The 24,004-nt window shown below is 57.0% G+C and overlaps 1 protein-coding gene across 2 annotated transcripts in view; it reads left to right on the top strand.

The window, feature by feature from the left end:
* The window catches only part of SFXN5 (sideroflexin 5), a 55,187-nt gene that overhangs the window by 17,106 nt on the left and 14,077 nt on the right, over nucleotides 1-24,004 (top strand). Inside the window, exons 4-13 of one of the 2 annotated variants that reach the window (XM_039333854.1) lie at nucleotides 241-267; nucleotides 1,059-1,113; nucleotides 2,234-2,259; nucleotides 5,040-5,093; nucleotides 7,540-7,596; nucleotides 8,973-9,068; nucleotides 10,401-10,491; nucleotides 11,327-11,442; nucleotides 12,958-13,043; nucleotides 19,751-19,868. In XM_039333854.1, coding sequence (XP_039189788.1) covers nucleotides 241-267; nucleotides 1,059-1,113; nucleotides 2,234-2,259; nucleotides 5,040-5,093; nucleotides 7,540-7,596; nucleotides 8,973-9,068; nucleotides 10,401-10,491; nucleotides 11,327-11,442; nucleotides 12,958-13,043; nucleotides 19,751-19,868 — 726 coding nt within the window. The remainder of the gene's footprint in view (nucleotides 1-240; nucleotides 268-1,058; nucleotides 1,114-2,233; nucleotides 2,260-5,039; nucleotides 5,094-7,539; nucleotides 7,597-8,972; nucleotides 9,069-10,400; nucleotides 10,492-11,326; nucleotides 11,443-12,957; nucleotides 13,044-19,750; nucleotides 19,869-24,004) is intronic. The other variant, XM_039333855.1, reaches the window with a different exon arrangement.

Here is a 24,004-nt window from a genome sequence, read left to right as displayed (position 1 = left end):
AGTACACATCTCTCCGGGTCCCGTTGTAGGACAGGGTTAGTCATCCCCCCCTTCCCTGCAGTGTATTAAGGGATGAGGTGGGTGTCCCCCCAGAGCTGACCCCGGAAGAATGTATCTGACCTCCTGCTCGCCTCCTTGCCATCCCCCACTCGAGGCTGCCTTTTGGGTAAGGGTCTCCCTTGTCAGTTTCGGCCTGCGTGTTTGGACCAGCGACTTTAATCCTGTCTTTTTCTTTTCCAGCTTTGGAGAGCACAGAAAATAAAACAGGTAACCTGCTCCCTCCTGGGGAATGGAGAATGCTTCTACTGGGGCTGCCCTTGGCCCTGACAGAGAAGGCGGGGCGCCCTTGTGACCATGGGGGTCCCCGAGTAGCCATCCTGGACACCGTGGGAGAGAGTCTTTTCCCCCAGGGATTCCTGGTCTTCCATTTCCCATCTGCTTCTTCAAAGTGCAAGGACTTGGGGGGGGGGGAAACAGCCCTTCCAGAGCCTGGGTTGGGAAAAGATAATAATAATAATAGTAGTAAAGTTGGAAGGGACCTTGGAGGTCATCTAGTCCAACCCCCTGCTCGGGCAGGAAACCCTACACCATTTCGGACAAATGGCTGTCCAGTCTCTGGAGTTTGGAGTTCTTTTCTTCCACCTCCCCAAATAGCTTGACTTCGGCCTGGATGGCTGATGGGTGGGTGTGATTTTGATCTCCCCCGCACATACACACACACACCAAGAAACAGACTTTTGTAATGGACTATGGGAAGGAGCTCAGAAAGGGTGGGGAGGTGCTGTCCCGGGAATGGTCTGGTAAGAGGGGAAGGAGATGCAACTGAGGAAGAAGAGATGGAGAAACTTAGAAAGGATCTGCCCAAGTTTAATCAGTCCGTAAAAGTGACAGTGGAAGGTTTGTACCTTCACATTTGCAAGGAGACCTGGTGACTGTAGCCTTATAATAAAAAAGAATTAGCTCACCTGGGGGGGGGGGTTTCCTGCCTGGCCTACTTGGGAGGGTGGCAGATTCTGGGGTAGCGGCCTCCAATTTCACTGCGTCTCCTGCTTTTCTAGGCCATCATCCACCCGGACACGAACCAGACCATTTTCATGCCTTTCCGAATGTCAGGTATGGCCCTGTGGAGATTTGCTGGGCTTCGGGGTGCTTTCCTTCTCCAAACCTTGGTGCTTCTGTGTGCGGTCAGTGCCTCCTTCAGCTACTCCATGACCCGTCTCCAGCTCAGCGGGAGAAATTCTCCCTCGGTTTCGGTGGGAAGGACCGTAGCAAGCCCAGTCTGATCCCAGTAGCCGAGGGCCCCTTCACCTCCCTTGCCTCCATCCCATTGTAAACCATCAGATAGTTAAAAGAGGGAGAGGATGATGAGATCAGTCACCCTAAGGCAGGGGTCCCCAACCCCCGGTCCGTGGACCAGCACCAGTCCACGGCATGCCAGAAGCCAGGCCACGCAAACAAGCAAAGCCGCATCCTTGGGATGCAGGCAGTACATGAAACCACGCTCCCTCCGGTCCACGGGAAACCCCCTCTCTACGGAACCGGTCCCTGGTGCTCAAAAGATTGGGGACCTCTGCCCTAAGGCTTGAGGGGTCCCAGATATTCCACCAGAGAGAGCCATGAAATTGGCCTCCTGCCCTGAGTGGCCACAGGAGTCGCACCCAACCCTGGATTCTCATCCCCCTGGGTGACCTCGATTGAGAGCAGGTTAATGAGCCCACGTGACCTTCCTCAACTCAGGTGTCCCGTGCCTATAAGTTCACACTCTGCCCTTGTGTGCACCGAAGTGAAACCCTGTTATTCTGTTGCTTGTCTGGTGGGAGAAAGGAAAGGCCACCTAGGTTCACTAAGGAAATAGTTATATTGGCCATCCGTCCCTGACCCAACAGGTTCTAGGTGCATTCAGGCTACACCTCCCAGGATTCCTCATGGACCTTCTGCAAGTCCTGGTTTACACCAGGGGTAGGCAAGCTTGGCTCTTTTATGACTCGTGGACTTCAACTCCCAGAATTCCTGAGCCAGCATTCTGGGAGTTGAAGTCCATGAGTCATAAAAGAGCCAAGCTTGCCTACCCCTGGTTTACACCCATTTGAGAATCTGGGCTGCAAAACTCTGGCTGGCCACTAGATGGCAGAGGCGGACTTCTCTGTGCTGCCCTCCAGTGTTCACCTGAGTTCTTGCAACCCACATCCAGAGCATCTGGGTCTCAAACAATGCCTTTCTTTTTTTCCCTTAGGTTACATTCCTTTTGGCACGCCTATTGTAAGTGTGAAAGCCTCGCACCTTTGTTCTGCATAGCAAGAAATGCCCTTTTTAGCTTTGACTCCCGGTTCTCTGGCTCAGTCGGGATGTTCCTGACGGGGTCCTTAGGCGCCAAGAAGCCCCCGGGAGGCACCTGACTGCTTGCTGCTGCCTTACTAGGCTGCTTGTGAAGCATCGGCCTCAAAGACCCTTTTCCTCTCTGGGACCCTGGCGCCCGGCTGAAGTGGGCGGGCTGCCCTCGGCCTCCGCCCGGCATGGCTGCTGCTGGCGGGGGGGGGGGGGTGAAGGACCAGGAAACGGGAAGGCCGGCTCAGCGAGTGGAGGCAGCCTCGGGGACAGGGACGCAAGAGGAGACCTGCAGTCAGAGAGGTGGAATCATGCTTGGCTGCCATTTTCTGGGGCTCCGGGACTTTTTAAGGGAGTAGGCGAAGCCGGTGGGGAGATGTCTGCTTGGGGCAGTCCTGTGCGTGTCCGGGTCTGCAGCGGCTCCAGCTCCTCGCCTCACCTCCTTCCGGGGGAAGCATAGGCCCCCGTTGCCGCCATCACCGCCATCTTCCCCCAGGGGGGCTGCCTTTCCCTCCAGCTCTTCGGGGAGCGTTCTGGCCACATTGCCGGAGACATATGGGCCTCGCAGTAATGATCTCTTGAAGGAAGGCATGGCAGGGTTCCCAGCGCAAAGAGGGGAAAGGTGTCCTTATTTATGTTTAACATTTGGGTGGTAATCTGTAATTAACTTTGCAAAAAGTTAAACACAAATTTGAGTTAGCGATCAGGTTGACACCAGAATCGGCCCAAATCCAGACCTGTCAGAAGAGCTGAGAGCTGTCAGCGGCGCTCCGTTCGCAAGCTGTAAATGATAAACTGGAACCCCTTGTCATAAAGCAAAAAAAAAAAAAAAAAAGATTTTCAAATGTTACATTTTAATTTTAACATTTATGCCAATTGATCTGTGAAATGTAGTGACATAATTGGCAGCTCTCTTAATCCCCGTCTGAGTCTTCAACTGAGCATACTGGGAAGGAAGGAGGGGGTGTTTTGAGAGTGGGTGGAGGCTGGGAGCCCTCTATCTTCTTTTCTTTCTTCCTTCCTTCCTTCCTTCCTTTCCTTCCCTTCCCTTCCCTTCCCTTCCCTTCCCTTCTCTTCCCTTCCTGTCCGTGTTTTCTTCCTCCTCTTCCTCTCCTTCCTTCTTCCTCTCCTCCTCTTCCTCCTCCCCTTTCTTAGCAGTTGAAGCTAAGACGATCCAGTCTTCTGGAATCAGCTGACCCCCGCCGCCTCAGAAGCCACCTGGGTTCTGGCCTACAAGGGCAGCCCCAGCAGACGGGCCTGGCTGCTCCAGAACTGCAGCGTCCTGGGTGCTTTAGAGCCCGACCCGCCATGCCCACCTGGCACCTCCCATCATTGCTGGCCAAGGCATTTGCCAAAGCAGGATGGGAATGCTGGTCCATTCAGGCCTGGGTCCCACTTATGTATGGCCCACACAATGTGTCTGCATTGCCGAAAGCCACACTGGTTGAATTTCTGCCTGCCTCATCCAGAGGCCAGGAGGCCATCTGAAGCCAAGCAATCAATGTGTGCCGTTTTCCTCACCAGGAACTGAGTCTTTGTCTCCGGTGGGAGCCATGAATGGGGCTGTGGGATGGGGGGGCTTTGAACGGCTGCCTTTCCCAAGGACACTTTCTCCGTCTCTTTGTGGGCGCAGATCCGCAGTGAATCCGCTTCTGGGGTTTCGTTTATTGTCTTCCTCTCCGCCAGGAACGGGAAAGGAAGCCGTAGGTTCTTGGCAGATTCCGGCCCAGATGGAGGAATTGCGCTCCACGTGCCTCTTGCAGGCAGACGGGCAGGCAGCCCCTCGCCCGCGCCTCCCCCCCCCATTGCAGGCGGGTGCGCAGCTCCCTCTCACTCATTTGCAGCCATTCCCCGCCTCCACCCCCCCCCCCCAGGATCCACCCGCCACTCAAGGAAAACGATCTAGAGCACAGATCTCCCTCGGCTTACGACCGCAGTCGGGACCAGATTTTCCGTGTTAAGCAAGGCAGTTTGATGACCTTTTTTTCCCATGGTTCTTAAGTATGTGAGGCGAATTTCAAAATTGCTAAATGAACTTGGCTTCCCCCCTCCCCCCCCTTGGCTTGGCTGGCCAGAAGCCGGCGGATCAAGCCCCAGGCGGCCATTGGGTGACCATAGATAGGGCACCGCGACCCTGGTAAATACGTGCTGGATGCCGAGTGCCCAAATTTTGATCACGTGATCAAGGGGACGCTGCAACGGTTGTAAGTCCGAGGACCCCTGGTGAATAATTTTCAGAGCAACTGTAGCTGAAGGGTTGCTAAATGAATGGTTTATAAGTCGAGGGCCCCCTGTGTGCTCTGCAGATAGACGCAGGCTTGCAGGGTGAAGTCCCTCATCCCTGCCGGCCTTGACCACGCAGGCAGCCTCCCCCATGCAGGCAGCCCTTTGCATCCTCTCCCCAAAAGTCTGGGAAGCAGTGGCCAGCAGAGTGGGGCACTGGTTTGGCCGCTTTATGTGGGCCAAAGTCAGGGTCCGGGGAGGGGCTGTGCCTGGGGATCCTCAGCATCAGCCAGGCTGGATGGGTGCTGAAACAGGCCCTCCCTTTCTGCAGGTGGCAGGCGTGCCCAGGGCGGAGGCTTCCCCCCCCCCCCCGGCCGGTGCTCGCCCACCTCCGTTTTATGCCCAGGGAACCTTTGGGGCCCTCTGGAGAGGCTTGGCCTGCCTGGCATTTGCGCCTTCCTCTTTCTGAAACCTCCCCTTTCCCCCCACAGGTTGTGGGTCTCCTGCTGCCAAACCAGACTCTGGCCTCCACCATCTTCTGGCAGGTAAGGACTGTGTGCCCATCGTTGCCTGGAGGAGGAGCCTCTGCCACCTGTGTGTTTCAAGCAGTGGTCTCCTGCTCAGGCTGTTTGTTTGCTCATTCATCCGTTCGTTCTTCCGTTCGTTCATCTTCTGTGCCACCCCTCTCATTCTGCAAAGGGACCTGGGGCAGCTGTCATCGCTCATAAATGGTTGCTGCCCTTCTGGGCCCATCCCTGGGTGAGCCCTCCCCTCCCCTCCTTATCTATCCCTCCCTCCCTCCATCCTATATCCATTGTCTTCCCTCCCTGGCCCTCTGGATCCTCATCCGTTCTGCAGGGTTTCCCCCTCCCCTTAGCTACAGCACACCAGGCCTTCCTGGGCAAGGGTCCAGGGGCTGCTGTGGATGCTCCCCAGTCCTCCAGCTATGGGGACGGGACGGGGGAAGTCCTGGACCAAACTGAGGGACCCCCCCCCAATTGCCAGCTGAAAGGGTCCCATGGCTCTTCCGGCTGAGACACACAGACCGAAGATGGTCTGTGTTCAAACCCCCGACAGGGCTAGACCAATTAAGAATGTTTGTCATCCTCCTGAAAAGCAAGCTGTTCCCCTCATTTGTGCTTGTGAGGATGTGTCCGAAACGTGTGGCCGTGTCTGGTGAGCCCGCCGGACCCGCAGAAAAAGAAACCGAGAAAACGGCCAGTTTTGCGTTCTCAGCAGCTTGGAAGGGCAGAAGAACCTGTGCAAAGCCAGACCTGAATTTGTGTGTGTGTGTGTGTGTGTGTGTGTGTGTGTGTGTGTGTGTGTGTGTGTTTGTGCTTGTATTGTGAAAGAGGTTTCTTTCCAGGTGGCAGGTGAGGGTGTCTGGCATTCAGGCCGAGGTAAAAGTGGCTAACTCAGGATAAATCCTCCTCTCACTTGCCGCTTTCTGCAAGAGGTCTGGAAAACTGTTTTACCCAGGAGAGGGGGGGGGGGCTTTGCCTCCCCACTCCCCCCCCAGACCTTCTCCTGCCTGGCACAGGCTGCCCTGCCTTTCTAGCCCCTTTCCTTCCTCCCCCCTCGCCTTTCCCGCCCCTTCCCTCCCTCCCTCCCTCCCTGCTTCTCTGACTCCTTCCCTCCTTCTCTCTCTCTTCTCTTCCCTGCTCTCAGCTTGGCCTCCTTTCCCAGCAGCTGGAGAGGGACAGAGCAGCCCCTGCAGAGCCGCCTTAGTAGAAGGGCAGGCAGGGCCGGGAGGTAAGCACCCAGGGCAGCTCAGCTCATAGTGCCAGGCTGCTCGGGGACACGCAACACACACGTGCACTGCCCCCATCTGGGGGGGGGGCTGTCCTGCCACAGCTGGAGCCGCCATACCCTGGGAAGGGCTGCAGGAGGAAGGCAGCAAGCAGGGCGCCATTCTCCTTCCAAGGCCATCACGGAGGGAGGGATGGTGGTCCTGTGCCCCAGAGGAGGGGAGGCCTGGAGGAGGCCACTGAATTGTCTCCCCCTTGGCAGACAACATGAGCCAAGGGGGAGCCGGCCCTGGGCAGCCCCTGGGGGCTGGCGTGCTCCCCCCCCCCAGTAGTGATAGAGTATCCCCTTTGCAGGAATAGGCCTCGGCAGGTCTCTTGTCCAGGTAGGCCTGGGGGAGCCCCCCCCCCGGATCGACCTCCTCGGAACAGGTTTTGGGGGGGCGGTCCCAGTCCTAGGTCAGTGGCAGAATGCTCCCCTCCCTGCCCCCCGCCCTGCTCTCCAGCTGCTCTCTGCAGGGAGTGGGGGCGATTGCAGCACCCAGGGGGCCGGGCAGCAGGTGCCACCTGGGAGAGGGGAGAGGGTCCGCCCCAGAATTTGCTGCCTCCTCGCCTCCTTTGAAGGGGGCGTAGCCGACCCTCCAAGCTCAGAATCCGAGCCCAAAGCTCTGGGGTCTCTCTCTTCAGGGCCCCTCCCTTGGCAGCCCTGGGAATGAGGGCATCTGCAGGGCCAGAGCGAGCAGGCTGCTCGCCTGGGGGCCCTCCCCCCACAACTGGCTTGGGCAAACACCTGTCTGCCCCTTTTCCCTGGCCTAGCCAGTCAGGTGGGGGGAGGGGTACCTGGACTCCCCAGTCCCCGTCAGGGGTTCTTTTCTTTTCCTGGCAGCATCTGCCAGCCGGGACCCGATTTGACCTGGAAAAGCAGGCAGGCCAGGGAGTTGGGCGTGGGTGTGTGCGTGCATGCGTGCAAGTGAATGGCCAGGGAGAGAGAGGTGAGCCCTTGGGCACTGGTGCCTCGGAGGGGGGGGTGCTCTTCTGTCGCAGATACACAGAGCCGCATCGCCTAGACTGGACAACTGAAGGCTTTCCACGCCAACCAGAGGCTCCCCTGGGAGGGCTGCTTCACCCCCTCATCCGGCTCTTTTCTCTCTGGCGGTTCTGCCCCCAGCCCGGCCGTCTCTTGCCTGTGTCCACCCTCTTCCCCGCGGCCTTTAACCAGCGTTGCCCGTTTCTTTTCTCTTTTTAGTGGTTGAATCAGAGCCACAATGCCTGTGTCAACTATGCAAACCGGAACGCTACCAAGGTGAGGGGGGCTGTACATAAGCGCCCGGGGGGGGGCGTCTCCAGCTTGATTCCCTCAGCCCAGACCATCCTCCTGGGGTGCGGGGAGAGCTCCGGGGTCTGGGACTGGTCAGCCCATCACCCCCTGGCCCAAGGTCCAGAGGCCAGGTCCCGCCAGGCCCCTCTGCCGTCCTTTGGGGCTGGGCACAGCATCTGCCTGTCCCTCAGGAAGGTCAGGGCCTCCTGCCCCATTGCCAGCTGCGCTGCCCAGAAGGGACCACCCCGCTCCTCCTCTAAGAGGCCCACCAACCGGCTCTTGGAGCCGGTTCTGGAGCCCAACCCTAGGCTTGTGGAAGCAGCCAGCCACCCCTGCCCCACTCAGCCCTCCGGCCCCAGAGCGCTCGAGACAGCCCTGTCGCTGGGCCCTCAGCCTCCCAGGCCAGTTGGGCTTCGCCAGCTGGCTTGGCTTTCCAGGTGTTCAGAGCCCCCCCCAATCTTTTTGGGGTGGGCTGCTTTCATTCTTGGGGGAATTGAGGGACAAGGCCCACAGCTCCTTCCGAGCTCTTGCACAGCACCAGCAGAAAAAAAGCCCCAGTTTCTGTGCTGGTCTGTCATGGTTCCGACAGATGGAACTCTTCAAAGGAACTTCAAGGCATTGTTTACCTTAAAGAATCTTTTATTTGAGAATCGGCACTACATAGTTAAAGCCAAAAACTGAATTCCCCCCCCCCACATACACAAAGTAGCAAAGTGCAATTCCCTCCTCCAATAAACAGTCATAAATCACATTCCCCAATTAGCTTGAAGCAGGGGCTTTCTCCCCAGCCCTCCAGCCCACCAAAACTCTATCACAGTGCTTCTCAACCTTGACAATTTTAAGGCATGTGGACTTCAACTCCCAGAATTCCACAGCCAGCATTGCTGGCTGTGGAATTCTGGGAGTTGAAGTCCACATGCCTTAAAATTGTCAAGGTTGAGAAACACTGCTCTATCAGCTCTGGGCCCAATGACCTTGGGTTCCCACAGCTGAGTTATTATTGTTGGGACTAGCTAGACTCTCATCCACATCCCCCCTCCCAGCATCGACTAATTCTAAAAGCAATCGAGAAAATGGCTGCATTTCCATCTGTTGTCAAAGCAAGAACATCCGATGTTAGCAACATTGACAGCTGGGCTTTAAGGGGGACATGAAGGGGCTGTATTGAGGGGGGGTCTCGGGGGCTGCAAACAAAGGGCTGGGGCGGGGCTCACTTGCCCCTTCTCTGCCCCTGAGCCACCCTGTGGGGCCCAAGCATCTCCCACGTACTTTTGGAGGCCCTGCACACCCCAGGAGCGCCCCCCCATTTCCATTCAGGCCTTCTTTTGTCCCCCCCCCTCGTTTCCTGCTTGTGAACTCAGGCGCTGCCTCCTCTTCCTCCTCCTTCCCAGCCGTCGCCGACCTTCAAGTTCATCCAGGGCTACCTGGGGGCTGTGGTCAGTGCCGTCTCCATCGCGGTGAGTGGCCCTTTAAGGCTTTTTCTCTTGGGCAGGGGAGGGGGAGCCAGAAGACCCTCGCTTACTTAGGCTCGGGGGGGGGGCAGCTCCCTGGCTGCAAGAAGATTCCCCCCCCCCCACAGCCTGTGGAGTGAGGGTCCCCACAGGGCTCCCCACAGGAGGCAGTTTGTGCACCCAGCATCTGTAGGGAGGAAGGCAGGGTCTTCGGGGAGACCCCGGGGGTTGCCCCACAGAGGTGGAGGCGGGCCCAAGAGAGTCCCTCCCTGTTCCATAGTTTCAGCCAATGAGCAGGCCCGGTCTTGGAGGAGGGAGGAATGGGGGGAGTCTGCCCCTCGTGAGGGGAGAGCAAAGGTCAACAGACATACAGGGACTGCAAGGACAGATCTGAACATGGGGAGTCCCTGACGTACAACGGTTCAACAATGGCGACTTGAGGACTCCCGGACAAAACTCCAGAATTCCTCAGCCCTCGGCAGTCGGCTGACCTCAGAGATGCCCATGCCAAGGAGCCCCCGGGGCTCTGCCCACCCTCGCCCCTCTTCTGCGCCAGGAAGGCGGCTGCTTGACCCAGCCCCCCCTGCTCGGCTCTCCTTTCCCCTCCTTCCCCCGCCCCCCTTGCCCCACCCCGCCTCTCAGCAACACCACTTCACTGGTGACGGCGCCCTGCGGCGTCCTCCCTGCTTCGGCCCACCTTGATAATTGTCTGTCAGGAGCTGCTGCAGATGCGTTGATAGTCTGCGAATCCCCCACCGGCATCTGCCGTGGAGCAGGGGACCCCCGCCGGCCTGGCTCTGCTGACCACTTAACACCGCGAGGGAACCGCACACAGCCTTGAGGCCGGTCAGGCAGCAAGGAGCAGCAGCTTCCGTCCCGGTTCTGCAGCTCTCTGGCTGAAGCCATCAACCTCCTCCTTGGGAAAGGGAGTGGATGATGGGCTTCGGGTCCTCTTGCCTGCTTTCCTGCCTCTGAGCTTGCGGGGGTGGGTAGAATTAAAGGTCTCCGTTTGCCTGACTTCTGCCCCACATACTCTGATGGGCCAAGTGGGCCCCTTTGTGAAGAGCAAAGGCCACGTGGACCCTACTTAGGTACGTTGTGGTTGCCCCTTTAAACATGGTGCGGTACTGCAGGGCTGAATCTCACAGGAGCCTTTTGCTCTTCATGGCTTGCGGGGGCTTCAGCGACCTGCCATGTTCAGACTTCCAGGAAGGGTCTGTCTTTAGTTGATGAGCATTTAGCAGAGGGAATTTGGGGGGGGGGAGAAGCAGGAAGAATCCCTCCCTTGGGCGCCCAGCACGTGACCCCTTGACCTCCCTCGGTGTGCTTCCCCTGCAGGTGGGCCTTAACGTTCTCATCCAGAGAGCCAACCAGTTTACGCCAGCCACCCGGCTCCTGATCCAGAGATTCGTGCCATTCCCTGCCGTAGGTGAGACACCCCCCCCCCCCGCCCTCTCCCAGAGGCTGCTGCTGCTGGGGTCCTGGGGGGCTCTGGAGCCAGGCTTCAGCCAGGCTGGAGGGTGTCCAGGCTTGGGAGGGGCGGATATCCCCTGGGCTGGGCAGGAGGTATAGCAGGGTAAGACATTCCCCTGATTCACACGGGGCTGCTGTATCCCGGAGACCCCCACCCTGGGATTTGCAAGGGTCACTGAAGGCGGCCCGGCCTCTGTTTACCCTGATCTCGAGGACCAGGCCCTTGGGGCTTCCGGACTGGGGCCTCCCAGACTCACCTTGCGGGGCAGGAGGGCAGGAATGGAGCCAGCCCCCCCCCCCCAGGCATGGCTGTGCCCACAGCTTCTCCAGGCTGCTTCCTCTCTGCTGCTTTGGGGACAGCCTCAGCTTGGTCTGGGGGGGACTCTGGGGGTGCCCGAGATACTCTGGGGGAGGAGAGACACCGAGGGGGGGTGGACAGCAATTCTGGAAGGAAAAGCTCTGCCAGAGCACCTGTGGGCATCTGGTGGTCTGGGGGGGGGAAGAGGGTGGCATGGGGTGGGGGCAATGACTCCAGCGGAGACTTTGAGGCTGCAAGAAGTGCTTTCAGATGGAGCTGGCAGGGGGGGCTTACCCAAGCTATGACGCCATCCCCCAACCCAGCAATTTCACCCAGGCCGGGGGGGGGGGGAAGGAATCAGAAAGCCACAGTTCAAATTCAGCTATCGCCACCCTTTTCTCTGGGATCGAAAGCAGTGGGGCAGAGGGCTCCCCCCTCCTTCCAGCATGGCTTTTCAGCTCTTCCTCTCTCTCCCTCTCTTCCCCCCCCCCAGCAAGTGCCAACATCTGCAACGTGGTTCTGATGAGGCACCTAGAACTGGAGGAAGGGATCAACGTCCTGGATGCGGAAGGGAACGTGGTTGGATCGTCCCGGATCGCTGCCAGACACGTACGTGCCTCTCAGGGATCCCAGCTGGCCTCTTTTGCCAGGGGCAGGGGGGATCGGGGGTCCCACCAAGATGGGCGTGCAGAGGCCAGACTGCGCAGGGAGAGAGGAAAGACGCCCACCCCCTTCGCCCCTCTGAGAATTTCTGCTACTGGCAGAGGAGGGCCTGTGCTATGGGGAAGGGGCATTCCGCTGCTGGTCAAGGCTTTTGGGGGGTCCCCACCCCCCAACCCCCACACTCTGCCCTGCCAGCAGAGGGGTGGCATTATCTGGGGGTCCAGGAGAGCAGGAGGCGTTTTGCCTCCCTCCACAGTTGCCCCCACCCCCGAGAGGGAAGGGTCCGGATGCCCAATTGTGGGGTGGCAAATGGAGGATGGGAGGAGAAATTCTAACTTCCCTGATTGGAATTAATTAGTGATCACCAGCTGTGTCTGTGGGAAGATGCTCCAGATGTTTCCTGACACCCCACCCACACCTGCCTGGTTCTCCTCCCCCCGCCCCCACCTCTTCCTTCAGCCCTACCATCTGCAGACACTCCGGGCCTTTCTGTTTCTGGGCAGCTTTTTGCCAAGATAACCTACACAAAGCCTCACATATTGTGTCACTGATGGGCACGACTCTGTCACTGTTGTATTTCACACCGCCCAAAAGAGGACGCCTGTTCAGCTGGCAGAGCCCCTCTGAGATGGAGACCCCCGGCTTTTGGGAAGTTAGAGACCCCGGGTCAAGGTCAAGCCTGCCCCCTGCAGCCCCCTCACTCAAAACATTTTTATACTGCTTTTTATTTTGGACTGCCAGCCCCACCCAGAAGATCTAAGCATTGCTCTGCAGCAGTCACACTGTGCACCGGGGGGGCTGCCCCCTCAGTTGCTGCCTCCTCCAGGATGCAGAGGGGTGGCATTTTGCAAAGAATGAGAAGGGGCAGGCATGGGAGACCTGGATGGGGGTCTTTTCCCAATCTGGGAGAGGCTGAGCCTCAGCACACCCACCTGGGCAGACAGATGACCCACAGGCCCAGGCTCTGTGGCAGTCCAGAAGGTCCTGGACCGAGCGGCTCATGTGGGTGTGGGCGGGCACTTTAAGGGCACCTTTGCAAATTGCAGGGCTGGCATCAAGAGCGATGGGGGGAGAGGTGTCAGAGATCGGGGTCCTCATCAGTTGCATCCTTTCAGCCCTGTTCCCAGCAGGCAAGGAGGTGCCGGCAAGACATGCCGAAGGCACCAGGGTGGGCACAGCCTGCGGAAGGCCCATTTGCACAAGCGCAACATTCTTGGAGTGTTCGTCCTTGTGACCCCCAAATGGTCCCTTTGGCGGCCACCTGCCAGAGCCCTCCAGAGTCGGCGGCTCCCTGCCCCAGTGGGATGCCCAAACGGTGGGCTGAGACTGACCCAGCGCAGCTGGAAAAACCCCTCAGGGCTCTCCCTGGTGGTGGGTGAGAGAGAGGCCCAGTCCTGCCCCACTGTTTCTGCCGGGAGGGCTGGCGACGAACCTTTAAGCAACTGCCCCCCGTTTCCCCAGGCCCTCCTGGAGACGGCGCTCACGAGAGTGGTCTTGCCGATGCCGATCCTGGTTCTACCTCCCATCATCATGTCTCTCCTTGAGAAGTAAGTGGGGCGCAGGTGGCCCTGGGGAGGGGGGGCTCCCTATGGGGCTGGAGGAGCAGGGAGGGGAGTCAAGGCCTCCCAGGATGGCGGAGGAGATGGGGTGCTCTGGGGTGTAATTTTCCACATAATGAGTGCACAGGGACCTGCCAGGCTTCTGAAGGAGGGACGCTTCTCCTGACTTCTCCCCATTTGTAGCACAGTCTCCCATGTCTCACAATGAAAACGGAAAGGGAGTCACACAGCAGAGAAACTTCCAGCCACGCAGGTTGCCGTCTCATTCCGTCATCCACTTTTATGTCATCTGCATAATTGATGAGAAGCTCCTTAATTTCTGTGTATTTACTTACTACATTTAGAAGCTACCCAACTCTGGGCGACCTATAAAGTAGAAGTAGAAGTAAAACGAGGAGACGGAAGGACCATCCGTGTCTGGGAAATGCACCATGTAGCAGGAACAATAGAGGGGTCTCAGGGTTGAACTGGGGGGGTGGTCCTTTGGTGCCCCCCTGAGCTTGGCTTTTTTGCAGATGCTTCGCTACTTTACTGGTTAAGATCAACGGTGCAAGCGAGTGTGGGCTTGGCTCCCTGTTTTTATACAGTAGTTTGCCCTGCCACTATTGGTGGGGATGTGGTTTTCTCCTTGGTAGTTACTTGGATTTGGGTATTGTTTTCCACCCATTTTGTTTGTCTGGTGCTGATCCCTGCTTATCTTGGCGTGGGCTGCTGGAGAGGATGTGCTCTGGTCTTTTTTTTTTTTTTCCTTCTTAGCTTTTTTTGTCTCTTTCGAATGGTGGGTAAATGTGGTTTATCACTGTGTGTCTGTTGATGGCTGATTTGTCTGGGTGCCAAGAGGAATTCCTTAGAGCTTTTGGATTTTTGCTCACTGTTCCCCAGCTGAAACTGGGGTGGAGTCTGTCATATATTGTGGGACTGCCCAGCATTCGCACTGGATAAAAGAGCACCTGCCCCATCCTAGCGGGCCTTCACCATGTTCTTTCCCAGTCTGTGCTAAACCTCTATATCAGGGGCTCCCAACCTTTTCTAAACCCTGCACCCCGAAGACGCTTCTGATATATTCTCACACCCCTTACAAAAGTTCTAGATAACGGCAACGAATCATGCATATATGCTATAATTTTGAAAACCCAAGTTTTTGCACCGCCTGGAATATCGTCTCGCACCCCCAGCTGGGAGCCCCTGCTCTATATAGTCTGAGTTCATTTTATTGAAAGTTTTAAAAACTAAAATAAAGATGGAAAAAAAGAAAAAGGAAGAGAGGAAAAAATGAAAAAGAAAATAACTCAAGTAGAAGAAAAATAGAAAAGAAAGAAAAAAGACATAAATTGACTTCCGGTCTTGTCTGTGGCGGTTCCCAGTCCCTCAGGGTCTTGCTTATCCCAAAGGCAAAAGGCATTTTCTTGCTTTTGAAAAACAAAGTCTGGTTGTCTTTTGAAAAACCACCTTTGAGACTCCCAGTCTTCTTTGCAGCAGTTATAAGTACAATTGTAGATTTACTTCCTTCTCTAAAATTACATCGCGAGTCTCTTCTTTCTACAATCTGTCCTGTCTAACCATCAAAGCCTCAGCTCACACGTTCATTTTTTCTGTTTTATGCAAAAAGCCCATAAGGGGTTTCCAGTCAGCAATAAATATAGATATTGTCTCTTCTCTAATCAAAACGGTTTGTTTATTCATTAAACAAATTTATATGGCTGCCCAACCTGCTCACTGTGAGTTGGCCATCTCGACCTTTGCTAGATCAGATTCCTTGAATGAAGGTGGCTCTAGCAGGGAGGGAGGGGGGCAGTGGCTGAGAAGAGACTCCCTCTTGCAGGCTGCTTGGGGGGCTTGTGGTGACCCCCCTCTTTCAAGCAGATCTTGAGAGTTTCCTACTCTTTGAGCATTGAGGATCCTGTGATTGGGGAGACGGTGCCTCCATTGCCAGGTCAGGGCGGGGGGGGGGAGCAAGGCAGCCTGTATTGAGCCAGGGGTTCAGCAGTCGGGGGAGGATGCCCACAAGGGTCCCTTTGCTACCCCAGAAGCCCCTGCCTTTCCCCAGTCCAATAAAGGAGAACATCTACAGCTCAGGGTTGAAATGATGGCTGCTTGGTGCTCTCTCAACTTAGCTGTTTTCTTGCAGTTGTTTCATTGCCCAACTAGGTAACATCATCAGTGCTAGAAGGGAGGGGGGGCTATGGAGAGGAGGGGGAAGAGGTGGGGAGGAGGACTGGGGGGGTGCTCTCTGAGCTTGGTTTTCTTGCAGATGTTTCATGACCCTAGTTGCACTGATGATGTTACCTAGTTTGAGTAATGAAACATCTGCAAGAAAAAAAAACGAACTCAGAAAATAACCCAAGGATCACCACTTCCTCCTCCTTCTCCCCCCTCCTCCTCCACCTCCTCCTCCTCCACCTCCTCCTGCTCTTCCTCCTCCCCAGCCCTCTTCCCCTTGTAGCAGTGATGCTGTGGCCTGTTCGTACAATGAAACGGCTGCAAGAAAGCAACCAGCTCAGAGAGCGCCCAGCACCCCTCATTTCCTCTTTCGTGGCTCTGACCAGAGACATCGAATGCCAGCATTGTTGACTATAAACACGGCCCTTCGTTCCCCACCCGGATTCTGCCAGCTCCGGAGTCTGCCCTGAGCTCCCCCACTCCCGCCGTCTCCCGCTCAGCGCCTCCGTCTCCACCTCCGAGGCCCTTGCCGGTCGGGAGCACCAAGCCCGAGAAGGTCTGGGCGTCCCAAGTGCAACTTCCATATGGAAGGTGTTGCAGACCCTCCGAAGACGCCGGTGACAGCTGCCGCATTATGCAGAACGTGAACCGCTAATCAGCCATGTGCTGAAACTTGAGGGAAGGTGCGCGTTCGAGCTCAGTGACATGCCGTGTCTGCAGCACAGATGTACCGTCTGCACCATCTTTTCCTCCGAGTCCCTTTGGGGGTGGAGGCCCTGGCTTGCCGACCCCCCCTTGAGCTGTTAGAAGGGGCTTCCTGTCTCCAAGATGAGGGGGCTCTGTGGGGAGGCCCTGGGGGCCCTTGCTGTGAAGAAGGGCACCCTGTCTCTCTTGGCAGGGGGGCAGAGGCCACTCAGGGTGGCAACAATCGGTCCTGATATGCAGGTTCTGAGGTTTTGCTGGTTAAAGAAATACAGGAAGCCAGAAAGTGCCTTTTAAGTTTTACGTTATTATTCAGCTGAATAGAGACAGCCTCCTCTAAATGAGGGGAGCAACAAATGACAAGAAACCCTTGTATTTATTCTGTATAATTAGATAAGCAACCCATCCAGCAAAGCTGACACACATAAGATAAAGATTGCACCCAGTAAGTCTGGCACACTGTAGATAAGAAGGCAGAAAGCAGAAGTAGCTAAACATGTTCCCTTTTGGGTGTTCCTTAAAGATATCGTGTGTTCTTGGGTGGGTTAGGACATTGGGGGTTGTCCTTGCTGTCCTTTGCTGACCCTGCATCAGGATTACAAGTGACCAAAGAGAGAGAAGCCATCGATACGTATTCACAATTAATACTGTCCCCTAATTCCTGGTCATCAGTCCAGGAGACCCCCACTTCCACTGTGGTTGTTACTGCTTGCTGGAGGGGGAGGGTCCGCTGCCTCCCATCCCAGTCTTGCCCCCTTCTTTCCAGGCCTCCGAGTATTAGGGCCCCCTTTTAAAGCATTCTGGGAACCCCAAGGAAATTTGGGCCGATGCCAGTTGTTCTTTTCAAATCAAGTTTCCAAAGCAGGGCTCTCCGGACTTGGCCACTTTAAGACTTGTGGACTTCAACTCCCAGAATTCCGGCTGGCTGGGGAATTCTGGGAGTTGAAGTCCACAAGTCTTAAAGCAGTCAACTTTGGAGAGCCCCAGGGGGCTGCATGGTGTGGGCTGACCAGCACTGACACCCCCCTGCCCCCAGCCAGGAGGGGCTGCAGGGCAGTGAGAGGGCTGCCCTTGATCTGATTCATATTTATGACGATTGCAGGATCCCCTTTTGTGACCTGCTGACAAGCAAAGTCAAAGGGGGGGAAGCCCGATTCACTTCACAACTCTGGCAAGAAAGGTCGTAAAATGGGGAAAACTCACTTAATCACTGACTTGCTTAGCAATGGGAATTTTGGGCTCAGTTGAGGACTAACTGCGTGCCCAAGTGGATTTGTTTTCTAGTCCAGCTGATTCCTGCTGACTGTTCAAAGGGGGGATATTCTGGAGGGGATGTTCAGAGTCTTCTCCACCGGGAAAGGCTCAGCCTAAGCTGCCCCCTCCAACGGCCCCCAGGTCCTGCAGGGCCTGGCCCTGGGGAGGGGGATGACCCCGAGCCTGGCCAAGGGCTCCACTCTGCTTTTCCTTGCCGTTGATTTATTTGTGGGGTATCAGCTGGGTTGGAAACACACAGAAGAGGACTTCATCATGGCTAAGACCAGGGGTAGGCAACCTTGGCCCCCATGACTCGTGGACTTCAACTCCCAGAATTCCTGAGCCAGCATGGCTCAGCTTGGAAACCTCTCCCTTTCCCCTCAGCGTGGCTGGCTCAGGAATTCTGGGAGTTGAAGTCCACCAGTCATAAAAGAGCCAAACTTGCCTACCCCTGGCCTAGGTCTAGGCCGCTTTATGACTTGTGGACTTCAACTCCCAGAATTCCTGAGCCAGCATGAGGGAAACTTTAGCCCCTTCATGACTCGTGGACTTCAACTCCCAGAATTCCTGAGCCAGCATGGCTCAGCTTGGAAACCTCTCCCTTTCCCCTCAGCATGGCTGGCTCAGGAATTCTGGGAGTTGAAGTCCAGGAGTCATAAAAGAGCCAAGGTGGCCTACCCCTGGCTAAGGATTGTGATATCAGATTCAGGCGCTGCCCAGCTGCCCCGCAGAAGGACGGAGGTTTTATTTTGCTCCAGCTGAGCTTCTGGAAGCATCACGGACGTGAATGACACCCAGGGACTCCTCACACAGGCTTGGTGATCTCGGCTGCAGTGAGAACAATCCAAACGGGCCTTTTCCAAAAGGCAACTGGACTTTCTTGTTTTTTTTTTTTTTTCTCTTGAAAACATTTCACCTCATCAGTTTTGAAAAAGAACAGAACTGCAGAAGTTCCTTGGATGAGAAGTGAAACATTTTCAAAGTAAAACAACAAGAAAAGTCCAGTTGCCTTTTGGAAAAAACCCCTTTCGGACAACCAGGATCCCGGATGACAGAGAATCTCCGCAGATAATGGAAACAGCCATAGCTCCATCATAAAGTCCAAAGAATCCAGCCCGGCCTTTTGTCCTGGACCTTCCCACTGAGAGGCCTGCTGAGCCGCCAGGCCCTTCTGCTTCCCAGGGCTCCCCTTGCCACCGGATTCCCGCCAGTGAATTCCCACTTGGGGCTCGGTGACCTCACGGCCTCCATCCAAAGCTGACCTGCTCCTTAGCCCACACCTGGCAGAGAAAGCCAGGGAAGGTGGGGGGCAGAGGCCTGGGGTGGGCAAGGCGCGCCCTGGCTGGTGTGCAGGATGAGGGTGGCGTCCTTGCGGGCCGCGTTTGGGGCTTGCTGCGATTTTAAGAGCAGGGATCTGAAGGCTGGGGGCGAGCCTCCCTCTCGCTTAATTGTGAGTCATTTAGCCTGAACTTTACAAATGCTGAGATCTGAGTCCCAATTAAGACGTGGCACTTCATGTGATAATTAAGGCTTTTTCTTTAAATCAGGCCATAACTCCTGCTAATTAGGAGGCCGCAGCCATTGTGAACTGAATGGGTCCGAGTTGAAAACGCCCAGGGTGGAAGTCACACCTGGGAGCCTCACCAGCAACGCTCTAAATTGGTTCTGCTCCCCGCATAAATGTGGAGGAGCCCAGCGGCTGTAATTAAGTGAAGGCAGACCCCAAAAGGGAAGAGGGGCAGCAGCCCAGAGGGGCCGGGCGTGATCCACTCGGGCCCCAGTGGGCTGCCAGCTTTGGTTGCGAAGGTGCTGGGTGGAATTTCGAGGGACTCCCGTCACCCTTACCAGATGTGGGGATGGAGGGGAGAGGCTCCCCCGATGAGAGAAAAAAAGGGGGGGTGACCGCCTGCGTCCTTCTGCCCTGCCTCCACGGCTCTGGTTTGTCCAGTCCCCTTAGGCATGGCGGCCTCTTTGCAAGGGCAGCCCCTCAGGGCCTTGCCCGACTGGGGAGGTGATGACCCCGTTGCCAAAGCTCTCAGGGATGAAGGCAAGGCAGGTAAATGGAGGTTGCAAGGGCAGGGGCCTGATGTCCTCAGTGGACAATGCTGCCCTCATCCTCTGGGCGCAAAGAGGGCAATTGTCAAGGGCCCCTCAGAGCCAAGGCAGGGTCGCGGGGGGGGGGTCACTGAGAGCCTTCACTGTCTTGTCCATCCCTCACAAAGTTTTGCTGGGGGCAAAGAAAATCTTCCTGTGTCGGTCCTGAATCTCGTCCTGATTCCTGCTTCGCCCTTTGTGGGTCCTTGAGGAACAGAAGGAGAGAGACACAGACAGACAGACAGACAGACAGACAGTGGCTGGCTGGCTGGCCAGGACGGGGAATCGGGGCGTTCTGGCCAGGGTGGGTGACAAGGGCCAGTCCCTCACCCAAAAGATGGCCTCCGACTCTGTTTCACCGCAGGACCCTCAGGGCTAAATTGCTGGGTCTTCTCTCCAAAGAGGGCTGCTGGGAGGCGAGTGGGGCGGAGAAGGGGGTCCCTGTGGGGTTCTCTCTCTGACGGTGGCGTCTGTCTGTCTTGCAGGACGGCCTTCCTGCGCTCCCGACCTCGGATGCTTCTCCCCGTCCAAAGCCTCGTGTGCCTTGCCGCCTTCGGCCTCGCCCTGCCCATGGCCATCAGCCTCTTCCCCCAGATGTCCGAGGTCAGTGACACGCTCGTTCTGGTCCCCCCCCCGGGGGGGTAAGGGGGCGCTCTTGTGGAAGGGGCCAGGGGCATCCCTGAGGGGCGGGCGTGGATGTCCTGAGCCCGCCTGCTCCAGAGCCCCAGCTCAGTGCCTCCGTGGGCAGGGCGCTTGCTCACCTGTGGATCCCGCTTGGAGTGCACCCAGGGCTGCTTCCATGAATGGATGGGACCCCCACCATGATCTGGGACCCTCCAGGAGCCCCCAGGTCAGATCTCTGCTTGTAGTCTTTGGGGTGGGCGACAGAGAGTGCGTGGCACCCCAGGAAGTTGTTGAGCCATTTACAAGGTTTTGATGGTTTTGTCCCAAGGTGGCAGGTGTGGCCCTTACTTGAAGGTGGTTCTCTGTTTGGGAGGGCGTCCCTTTAACTTTATGGGGTGCTGGGTTTGATTGCAAATAACAACTCACTGTAGGAAGGGTTTAACCAATATAACTAGTAAATAAATAGCGGGAGGGCAATGGTGCTGCCTGCAGATTTGAGAAGTAAATAAAATGTGGTGGTTTAAATCTCTCTGGATTGGTGAAGCTGGCACGGGATTTGCATGTGAAAGTCCCGGTTTGGGCAACAGTTGGACAGGAAAAATCTTTTCCTCCTTTGTGTCCCCAGATCAGGGAAGGGCAGCTTCAGAGGACTGCCGCCGCGCCCCCCCCCCGCCCCGCCCCTCTGCTGGCTTTGCAATGGGCCACCTGGAATTTCTGAAGCCCTTTCATGAAAAGCGGGGCTGGGGTGGGGGTGGGCTGCCCCGTTTTAATTAGAGCAGCACTTTAATTGATCAAAGGACTTTAATGGGTTACCCGGATAAGCCGAGGGGAGCCCTCTGAGCAGGCAAGAGCCCCTCTCAGGCAGGGGCAGGGACTCCGCCTTTGCTTGCTCTGCCCTGCAGGAAATGGGGCTGGGGGGGAGGAGTGAAAACGGCCCCTTGCAAGCCCCCCCCAAAGGGGCAGGGGCCAGCAGCAACCCTGGGCCCCGGAGGCTGGGAGCCCGGCACCCCGAGAAGGTGGCCTTTCTGGGCAGGAAATGGGGGTTTGGCTTAGGCTCCTGAGGCAGGGATGGAGGAGGCCACCTGACCGGAAGTCCCACTTGCAGGACCCCCCCCTTGGAGCCCCCTTCCCCGGGGCTCCTGAGACAAGGGCTGGGAGGGCCAGCGGGGTGGAGGCGGTGCCTGCCTGCCTGCCTGCCTGCCTGCCTGGGAGGGCAAGTGGCTCTGGAGCGAACAGGGATGAGGCCTCGGCCATTCCCGGTGCCCAGCAGGAGGGCCAGAAAGGGTAGGGGGGTTCTCCTGGGGGACCTGCCACAACTGGCCACGGGACAACTGGCCACGGGACAAGAGTGACACTAATATCACAGAAATAGAGGAACAGACTCCTTCAAGAAAGGAGGTCAAAGGAGAGACAAAATGAAATGTGAATGACAAGAGTTAAAATATTTTTAAACTATTTTAAATAAATTGAATGGTTGAATTCTCCTGCAGCAAGTGGACCTGTGATGAGCTGTGCCCTTCCCTTCCTGGCTGGCTCCCATTTCCCAGAGTCTCCCGGAGGGGCCCCGAGACTGGAGAAAAGGGGGCGCTTGGGGTGGGCTTGCAAAAGGGGCCCCTTTTTCCTCCACCTCGTCCCCCTTGCCTAGCCCCCCCCCCCAGCTGTGCCCCCTGCCCTGGCTGCTTCATCGCCCCTTTGAGTCTTGCCTTTGGCCCCCCTCCAGGGAATCTTTCTAACTGATTGATTGATTAAAATTCTTTGGCTCACCCCCCCCCATCCAAAGGGATTCTGGCTTGCCAGAGCTTCAGTTGAGAGTCTGGGAGGGGGGCGGGAAGGGGGTGGCAGCACAGAGCAGGGATGCTGAAGGGGAGCCCAGCGCTGGGTTCCTCTGCAGGGCCAGCCAGATGCTGCTAAGTGGGGGGTGGAAGGCACAGGAGTTGCAGAGGGCAACTCCTAGTTCCCCCCCCCCCAGTGCCTGAGAGATGAGTTGGAAACCCTCCGAGTCAGCGGGCATTGCCAGGTCCAGGACCTTGAAACCCCCCTCAGGTCAGCAGCCATGCCCTGCGTGATGCCCACTTCAAGTTTCAAACTCCTTCCCGAAGGAGGGGGCCTTGGATGGTGCTGCTGCTTTTTTCCAGCAAGGAATAAACTCCTCCTCCTCCTCTTCTTCCTCCTCCTCCTCCTCCTCCCCCCCCCATGGTACTCCTCTCTATGGGCGTCAGCAGGTGCCCCTCAGTCGCCCAAACCTTCTAGCCTCTCCTTGTGAGGAGCTGCCTGGCGCAGCCCTTGCCCAGCGCAGGTTGGGAGCAACTCTCCTTCCGCAGCCGGCCGGACCACCCCAAGCTGCCCCTCCACGGACTGAAGGCCAGCTGAAGGTCTGGCCCAGGCCCGGGCCTCCTTCTGAAGGCTCTGCGACCAGGAGGGCAGCTCCGCCCATCTGTCTGAGCCTCCCGTTGCTGGCAGGCGCCATTGGAGAAGCAAGAGGTTAATGAGCCAACGAGCCGTGGTGTTGCCGCAGCAGCCGCACGATGACAGTGAAGCAGCAATTACTAATTAGATGCAGTTTAACAGGAGGGGGGAGTGACATCTCCTCTTCTGCCAACTGTCAATAATTAGCAGATCTGGTGAGGCTGAAATGTGTCCACAGTTAAAAGGCGCTCCTGCCTGGGAAACGGGGGGGGGAGGAGGAGGAGGAGGAGGCGGCATTGATGGGAAGGGCCGCAGGGAGGCTGGGGTGGGACCAGCCTTGTCCGCTGCCTCAGGGCAGGTGGGAGGGTCTCGCCGTGCAGCGCAGGGCCTGTTCCCAGGTATCAGGAGGGCTGGAACCGGCGCAGCGTCAGGGAAAGATGTCAGCCGTTTGCGTTGCAGGAATTGGATCCTGCTAGAACAAAGGACTGGCGTTCATGCAAGTCGCCTGAGCAAGTCAGCTGCCCAACACCTAATGTGGCTGGTGCTCATTGTGTGAAGCCCTTGCAGAGTGTGGCCAGGATGCCCTCAGGATTTCAGCCCAGCCCCAGACCGCCGCCCCAGAGGCCTCGCCTTGTCCCCAGATTTGGAACTGGCATGGATGCAGCAGGAGCTCCTTCTGGACCTCATCCTGGGCAGGAGAGTTGGAGACTCTGGGTACAGGGTGGCCCTTGTGCCCCAAGCCCTGCCAGAACCAGTCAGGCAGGGGTCTCTCCTGGGCCAAGAGGTGGGACCAAGGGGTTGGCACTGCTCGGCCTGGGGGCTCCCTGGGAGAAGGGAGGGAGGGAGGGAAGAAAGAGAAGAGAGAAAGAAAGAAGAAAGAGAGAGAGAGAGAGAAGAAAGGAAAGAAAGAAAGAAAGGAAAGAAAGAAAGAAAGAAAAAGAAAGGGAAGGAAGGAAGGAAGGAAGGAAGGAAGGAAGGAAGGAAGGAAGGAAGGAAGGAAGGAAGGAAGGAAGGAAGGAAGGAAGGAAGGAAGGAGCAGCAGAGGGGGCAAATCCTTCTTTTGAAAGAAACTGCTCAGCCGCTTCGGAGGGGCCCCTTCCAAGTCCAGGTGTGCCAGTCAGGAAAGTGCGGAAGAGGCTTCAGATGAGGAGTGGGGAACCTGCCCTCTCCCTCCTGGCACCTTCCTTCTTGGCCTTGCTGGGCAAACATCAACCCAGCACTCGTCCCGGAGGGAGAGGCCACACGGGCGGCCCAGCCCCGGAGCCTCTCTGTGTGGCTGGGATCCTCTGGTGGAAGTGGGGCAGCAGGATCCCCGGAGGGCAGGGAAGGTCCCCCCTGGTGCCTCGCAGTGCCCTCCTCTGTCTCCTTTTGTGGCCAGACGTGGAGATCTCAGCAAGTCCCAAGGGGGCTTCTTCAAAAGGCAACCAGACTTTCTTGGTGTTTCCTTGAAGACGTTTTCGCTCCTCCTCCAAGAAGCTTCTTCACCTCGTGAAGGAGGAGCGAAACGTCTTCAAGGAAACACCAGGAAAGTCCGGTTGCCTTTTGAAGAAGACCCTTTGGGGGCAGCCCTGGACGGCTGAGGGTCTCCAGAGGCGGACCACCAGAAGGCTGCCTGGAGCCTGGGAGGTTTCCTTCACTGCCGTCTGGATCAGTGTTTCTCAACCTTGACCATTTTAAGGCATGTGGACTTCAACTCCCAGAATTCCACA

Source organism: Crotalus tigris, unplaced genomic scaffold (genome assembly GCF_016545835.1).
Source record: "Crotalus tigris isolate CLP2741 ecotype Arizona unplaced genomic scaffold, ASM1654583v1 scf7180000024513.1755786, whole genome shotgun sequence".
In the NCBI taxonomy this organism is placed as follows: Eukaryota; Metazoa; Chordata; class Lepidosauria; order Squamata; family Viperidae; genus Crotalus; species Crotalus tigris.
Note: the sequence above shows the minus strand (reverse complement) of the source record. Positions and strands in the feature narration are given on the sequence as shown.